This window comes from Panicum hallii, chromosome 6, assembly GCF_002211085.1.
Source record: "Panicum hallii strain FIL2 chromosome 6, PHallii_v3.1, whole genome shotgun sequence".
Lineage (NCBI taxonomy): Eukaryota > Viridiplantae > Streptophyta > Magnoliopsida > Poales > Poaceae > Panicum > Panicum hallii.
In genome coordinates, this window is record NC_038047.1 from 17,286,019 (window position 1) to 17,293,288 (window position 7,270).

General features: G+C 48.0%; 2 protein-coding genes across 2 annotated transcripts; one reads left to right on the forward strand and one right to left on the reverse strand.

The window, feature by feature from the left end:
* Positions 1 to 835: 835 nt before the first annotated feature.
* Positions 836 to 4,709, reverse strand: LOC112898151. The gene is made up of 4 exons (XM_025966535.1): positions 4,227 to 4,709; positions 1,573 to 1,800; positions 1,411 to 1,501; positions 836 to 1,239 (listed from the first exon to the last, which is right to left on the reverse strand). Exons 1-4 carry the CDS (start codon positions 4,707 to 4,709, stop codon positions 836 to 838), a joined length of 1,206 nt encoding a protein of 401 aa, XP_025822320.1.
* A 1,521-nt stretch (positions 4,710 to 6,230) lies between these two features.
* LOC112898153 lies at positions 6,231 to 6,944 on the forward strand. Its single transcript, XM_025966536.1, has one exon. The coding sequence runs from the start codon at positions 6,231 to 6,233 to the stop codon at positions 6,942 to 6,944; it is 714 nt and encodes a 237-aa protein (XP_025822321.1).
* The last annotated feature ends 326 nt before the right edge of the window (positions 6,945 to 7,270 follow it).

Sequence of the window (7,270 nt, forward strand, 5' to 3'; positions counted from 1 at the left end):
TGAGAAGATCAAAGAAAATAAAACCAAGGTAGCCCGTGCATATAACAAGAAAGTCAAGCCAAAAGAATTCCAAGTCAGAGATCTAGTTTGGGAAGTGGTGTTACCATTGGGGACTAAGGATGCAGCGTATGGCAAATGGTCTCCAAATTGGCATGGGCCTTATAGAGTTCACCAAGTCCTACCTGGGAACGCATATATGCTTGAGGAGTTAGATGGCGTCAAGTTTTCGGTGGCTGTCAATGGTCAACGTCTCAAGAAATACTTCCCAAGTATATGGGATTATGGGCAATAAAGCCGATGCTACGTATCAGGCTGTGAGCCGATACGTTTAGTTGGCCCATACAAGTGAAAGCCGATGCTACGCATCAGGCTGTGAGCCAATATGTTCAGTTGGCCCGTACAAGTGAAAGCTGATGCTACACATCAAGCTGTCAGCCGATACGTTCAGTTGGCCCGTACAAGTTAAAGCCGATGCTACGCATCAGTCTATGAGCCGATATGTTCAGTTGGCCCGTACAAGTGAAAGCCGATGCTACGCATCAAGCTGTGAGCCGATAGGTTTAGTTGGCCCGTACAAGTGAAAGCCGATGCTATGCATCAGGCTGTGAGCCGATACATTCAGTTGGCCCGTACAAGTGAAGCTAATGTTACGCACCAGGCTGCACACAAGAAAAGAGGCCGATACGTTCAGTCAGCCCGTAAAAAAAACATATTTTGTATCCAACGCACTGAGTTGGTCAAATAGCCGATGTATAACCATCGACTTTAGAATTATAACATGAGTACATGCAAGTTTTAAACGACAACGGGCTACAAAAGGTGATTACAAAGTAGTCTACTGAAGGAACTCATCGATGGCTGTGATAGCTTCAAGACGGACGCGATCAGCTTTAGCAATCACTGCTTCATCATCCTTCTCCTCACCTGACACTATCTGTCTACTCAAAACACTCAACTCTATGAGCTCTATCTTCAGCTGGGCAGTCAGATTCTCTGCTTCTTGTTTGGAGCGGGCTATGAGGTTCTTCTCATCCTGGATGCGCTGCTCGGTTGCCCAGACCTTTGCCTTGATCTCTTCTAACTCCTTCTCCACAAATTGAAGCCTTTGAGAAAGTGCAGAAGTGTCAGTTTTGGCGTCCAGAGCCACCTTCTTCTTGAGCAGTCGGAACCTCTCAGCAATATCAGCTTTAAGGGGGCTAGTGAGCGACGGGCTTAAATCCCCTGCCGAGCCTTTTCTACCTTTGCCCGAAAGAAAGGAAGATGTCCGGTTGGCCAAAGCTTGATCTGAAGGACTTTCAGGAGTTGGGGCATGATCTCCTCAAGAATTTTCTTCCCTTCATCAGAATTCTGGACCAAAGCGTCAATTGCAGTTGAGAGCAGGCCCTTTATGCGGTAAAGCTGGCTAGCGACCAGTCGGCTGTGGTTGACGATCATCCACTTCAAGTATGGCTGAGCCGACGGATGCAGGGTCAAATGATAGCAACTCCAAGAGGTTTAGACCCTGAAAAGAAGACAAGAAATCAGTATGGCATAGGGGAAGGGAGAAGCAAATGGCTCAGAGATATAACGCACCTTTTCTTGGGAAAGATTGATAGCCGATGATGTGACAATCAGCTCCTGCAGATCCTGAAGGTTGACCAAAGTATCAACCGTCGTTGCAAGATTCTCTGGAGTTTCTAGGATCGGATCCTGGAGGTTGATCAAGGGGTCGACTGTCATCTCAGGATTCTCTGGAGCCTCTAGGGTTGGATGTTCTTGGCGCGCTTGCTCTTCCCCGGAGGAAATATCCATGATATCGGCCTGCAAACAAGGAAGGAGCAATTAAGCTAAAGTATATCTGTACAGAAGACCAATTCTAAAGGGACAATTCAAACCTAGTTGACGTTGGGAGCTTCTTGATCGGTAGAAGATGGTCCGGCCTCCTTCCGAATCTTCCTAACAATCATCTTCCTCGCCCTAATCTGGGCTCGGGGGGCAGCAACATCGGGGGCTCGTTTTCGCTTGGAAGCCAATTTTGAGGAATTAGGCTGCATCCGCCTTATGACTTTCGATAGGGGAGGTGTGTTCTTGCCAAAAAGGACTATGGGAGCAGTCGGTGAGAACGTGAAACAGGAGCCATCATCGTTCTTGGGCTCCAGACCATCCTCCTGCTGCAGAGAAAATAAACAAAATTAGAGAAGGCGTCAAGAAGAATCATGAAGAAGTACTAAACTGATGGTAATACCTCTTCCTCAGGGGCTTCATACTCAGTATTAATCTGCTGCAGCATTGGCCCCAAGGCTTTCCGGAAGACGTGAGTCTTCCACATTGACCACCAATTCTCGAAGCCAATAGCCGAAAAAGTGAATGATAGGTCGACGGGGATTGGGATGTGAAGATCAGAGAACAGGCTATAGCATCTTTGACTGGTGAGAATATTGGGCAGATCAGCTCTAATTATTATCAGATGGTGAAGGAAGAAGTAGGGAGGAACTTGCCCAAGACCAAATTGCCGGGCTGCTACGACCGGCCGGTAAAACTCATAACCTGGCTTGATAATTTTGTTGGAGGTGCTCATGCCGACTGGAAAGAAGCAGGGGCGAATCATGATAGACTATAAATGCCGAGTGCCATCATCATCAGCAAAGTCAGCCAATCTGAAGGCGATTGGATTCTCAAATATTTCAAAATCCATGTAAGGAAGGTAGATTGGGTTGTCTAGACCTTGGTAGAATACTCTAAACCAACTTGAGGCGTCTATGGGGTTCAGCTTGCTATCAGGAAGACTGTACAAAGCTTGGCCAAAGCTGGTACACCTGATTCATCTCCCACTCTGATCAGGAAAAGAGTTATTGGCCAGAATAGGGAAGTCTGGTATGTGGTTCTTAAAATACAAGTGAGCTCATAACTGAATGAACCACCAGGGACCACCAGTTCTGAGTTTCTTTTGGGTAAGCAAGTTTGAAGACATAAGGTGAAGATATCTATAGACTTCCCCAAGGAACAATTTACCAAGGCCAACAGTATTACCTATGGCCAGTTCATATGCTAGAGAGAGGTAGTTTTTGGTTGGGGCAAGGGAAGAACCGCAAAATATGAAGTGTTCCAACCAGAGATTCAGAAAGGCCGTATGTTCTTTCTCAGTTACAGGGCCTTTGGTTTTGATGTGTTGGTTCAGGTAGGCACCCCAGTTTGTGCATTCTGTTTTGGAGGACAATTTAAAGGGGACCTCAGGCAATCTAAAGGTAGAGGGGCTGGGCAATGCAATCTCCAAGCCAGTAATCATCATGACATCCATGAGGGTTGGAGTCATCGGCCCATGGCCAAATAAAAAGCAGTTCAAGGCATCATACCAAAAATAGCCGATGGTTTTCAAAAGGTTTTCATGCTTCTCGAGGGGGGACAATGATAGAGACAGAGCATCGGCTATTCCTATGGTTTCCCATGTGGGTTGGTAGGTGTTTGCTACTCTGTTGTACCAAGATACCCAGCCCTCAAGAGCATTTGGCCAGGCACGCAGGCTGTCGGCCCAGGAATCTAAATCTTTATCTTGGCTTACAAATGGGGGCCTGTTAGCCTCACAAGAAATCAAATCTACTGGACTCTCATAAGAACGAGGCCCAAGATAAAAGGAATTGGGGGAAGAAGGATGCGGCAAAAGAATGTCTGAAACCTGAAGAATCGATAAGAGCCAAATAATAGGAAAGGATCATTTAATGCTTCAAGGGTTCGAATAATTACTTCATTAAACTAGCAAAAGGTCAGAGTTTCACCTTCAGACCAAGGACGCCCGCATCATCATTCGAGGGTTCCGCCATCTGAAGCTCCAATGGCGATCGAAGACTCAAGATTGGATCTACGGTTTGCTTCATGAGTTTCGAGCTCGCGCTCTGAGGCTTTGATCTGGGTTTTGCGAGTGGATTTGTGAGCAGGGGTATTGGAGTGCAACTTGGATTTAGGGAACTTGTGTAGATCTGTTTCGGGAAAGTTCCAGATTTAAGCAGAAGATGGAATCGGTTCAGGGATCGACTCAGATGCGGATCGGCACTTTGAGGGAAAGGACCGATGCGTTGCCATCGGCTCCCGGTAAATCGGCTTCTTGACAGTTGTTGACTAAAATGAAAGGTTTCATTCACGGAGAAAACCATTACAAAAGGGAAGCCGATTGCTCCTAAAGCCGATCTATCGGTTTAGTACATGGCAGTTAATACTAATCTTATGACCTACCACCAGTAGGTACCTAAGACCTTGCAGCGCTTGATCGGAGGGGCTGCACCAATATCGCTGTCATCATCACTGCCGTCATTGTCGCTGCTGGTATCGTCTCCGCCGCCATCACCACTGTAGCCGCTACCGCCTTCGGTCTCTTCATCATCATCATCTTCGTTGTCCTCCAATGACCCACCACGCAGGAAGCCTGCTGCTGTCGAGTCTTCCTCGGTCGATGCGTCATCGACTTCTTCCTTCGAGGTCGAGAAGTCCCCCTCCCAGGACAAGTCGTCATCGTCGTCGTCTAAATTCAATTCCCCACCAAGGAGGAGCTGGAAATCTTCACCGTCGGTCAAGGATTCAACATCCTCTGACCAAGTCTGGAAATCCCACTCTTCTGCATCCCAATGCAGAGGAGCGCGGGCCTCATACGCGGCTATGGGATCAAACTCCGGGGTCGCCTCTCGAGTTGACTCAGATTCGATGGAGATGACGAAGGAGGCAGAGGATGAAGAAGCCATTGCGGGAGAAGGAGGGACGAGTTAGTGCAGTTGCTATCGGCTCAAGGAAGAAGATGAATGAACCGGTTGCCAGGTCGAGTTTATAAAGGCAGGAATGGAATACGGATTGGCACTATGACGATTTCCAAGAAGTTAGATGCAGAGAAGTCACAACCCGTGAAGGTGGAAGTGGCATGCGTGTATGGATCGTGGAAGTCGAAGAGGCGAGGCGATGGAAAGAAAAGAAATGGTTTCGGAATTATTATTGCCGAAACTAGGGGGGCATGTGTTATCGCCATAATTTGGCTGGGCTAGAAGGTGGACCACGAGCAAGATGGGCACAAAGGATAATTGTAATAGGCTTGCGAATCGGCTCCTGCGCGGGCGGTTTAAGGTCAGATTGGCCATGTATCTATTTAAGATAGTTTAGATATAGATAATCAGGATTCGTGTCGTAGTCGGTTGGGATTGGTTAGGAGAGGCAAGTCTCCAGACTATAAATATGTACCCTAGACTACGAATGAAAAAGAACAACAACCATTCACAAACAACTCTCGAGCATCGCCACCCCTGCTTTACGGTTTCTCTCAGGTAGGTGCTATGCAGCCCCGATCATGCTTCACGTGATCGGGGTAGCATCATTCCTACCTATTTATCTTTGTATTTCTCGTGCTGAAGCATTGTTGATGGTGAGTAACACTAGTTATCCTAACATTTATAGGGATGCATCGGATTTTCATACTGTATCCGTACATTGCTCGTCACCTGTAAACGTTTAGCTATCTTCATGCCCAATCCCGGCTGTAAAGGCAGCACCTTGCTCTGTTTCGATTAGTAGATCCAATCTGTTATGGTTAGTCTTTATTCATTAAAGATTTGGTTTAAGATCTACATGATTAGGCCCTTCAAACGAGTTAAATGATCCGGCAATGCGTTTGATGCTTTGTATTAATCTAAAGAGGGATTGTTCCGGGAATCAGCTTTCTGTTGGTTTTAGGCCTCTGTTTAGGTTGCTATTCTGTTATCTTTCGTATTTGTTAGGCTTAACTACGCGTAGGATGATCCGGTTATGTGGTGAAAGCTTTAACCGTTGTAGATTGAATTAGCTTATTGATTATAGAGCAAGTTTATATTAGTATCAGATTATGCACTTTGTTTAGATACACAGATCCAATCTGATACTGGGAGACAATCGGCTCTTTACAGCCGATATCGGGGATCACCTAGTGAGCCGATCGTGGCTCGGACTAACGCTTGAACGTGTCTATGCATGCAAGAAACTAACTGAAACCACATCTACACCTTCCTAATCAGGTATCGGTCAGGTGGCACGCCTAGCAAACCAAGACGTTGACTGAGGGACCGGGGCCTAACAGCAGTCCTGGGAGCCTCCCGGCTCCTCATGTTCCCTGTCGCTGCTCGCCAGTCGGTTTCGACCGACAATAGCAACATGGAGGAGGTCATCTGCACGTGCGAGGGGTGTCAGTTCTATGCTAGGCAGACCCACTTGCCAGCACAGGCGCTTCAGACCATCCCCCTCACATGGTCAGGCCTCTCAAGAAGGCCCCTGGCGGTTTCACTCATCTACTCATCATGGTGGACAAGTTCACTAAGTGGATTGAGGCAAAACCCATTACCAAAACCAATTTCCAAGAGGCCGTCAAGTTCTTCCTGGACATCGTCTACCGATTTGGTGTGCCAAACACCATCATCACAGACAATAGGACTAACTTCATAGGCAAGAAGTTCTTGGAGTTCGCCGACGGCTACAGGATCAGGATCTACTGGGCGTCAGTCGGACACCCTCGCACCAATGGGCAAGTGGAGAGGGCGAATGGCATGGTCCTCCAAGGACTTAAGCCTTGCATGTTCGACCGGCTCAAAAAGTTTGCTGCACGCTGGGTCGAGGAACTCCTGGCTGTTCTCTGGAGCCTGAGGACACCTCCCAAACAATCCACTGGGTTCACCCCATTTTTTCTAACAAATGGGGCAAAAGCGGTGCTCCCCTCTGACCTAGACTACGGCGCCCCAAGGGTCAAAACCTTTGACCCCGACCGAGCCCCGGAGGCTCAGCTAGACGTGGTTCACTTATTGAAGGAGGCCCAAGAGATGGCCTTGGTCCGCTTGGCTCGTTACCAGCAAACCCTTAGCAGGTACCACGAGAGGAAGATCAGGGGAAGAACCCTCAAAGTCGGCGATTTGGTACTACGGAGATCACAGTCGACGAAGGATAGGCACAAGCTCACTCCGCCCTAGGAAGGACCATACACCATTGCGGAGGTGGTTCGGCTAGGAACCTACCAACTGAAGGACAGCGACAGCAACATCCTCACCAACACTTGGAACATTGAGCAGTTGCATCATTTCTTCCCCTAAGTTCAGTTCCTTTGCATGCTTTTATACAAATGGCGACTCCTACAGAGCCCCAGCCCGAGCACTCTCGACCAGGGTCACTCGGGGGTCCCACGGGGTGCACCGCCATGCACACTGCTACCCCCTCTTTCCTTTCACAAACCACACACAAAAAGGCAACCTTTTTTCGCCCAAGCGAAAGGGTGACCCGTTCCCCTGCGCAACCTAAG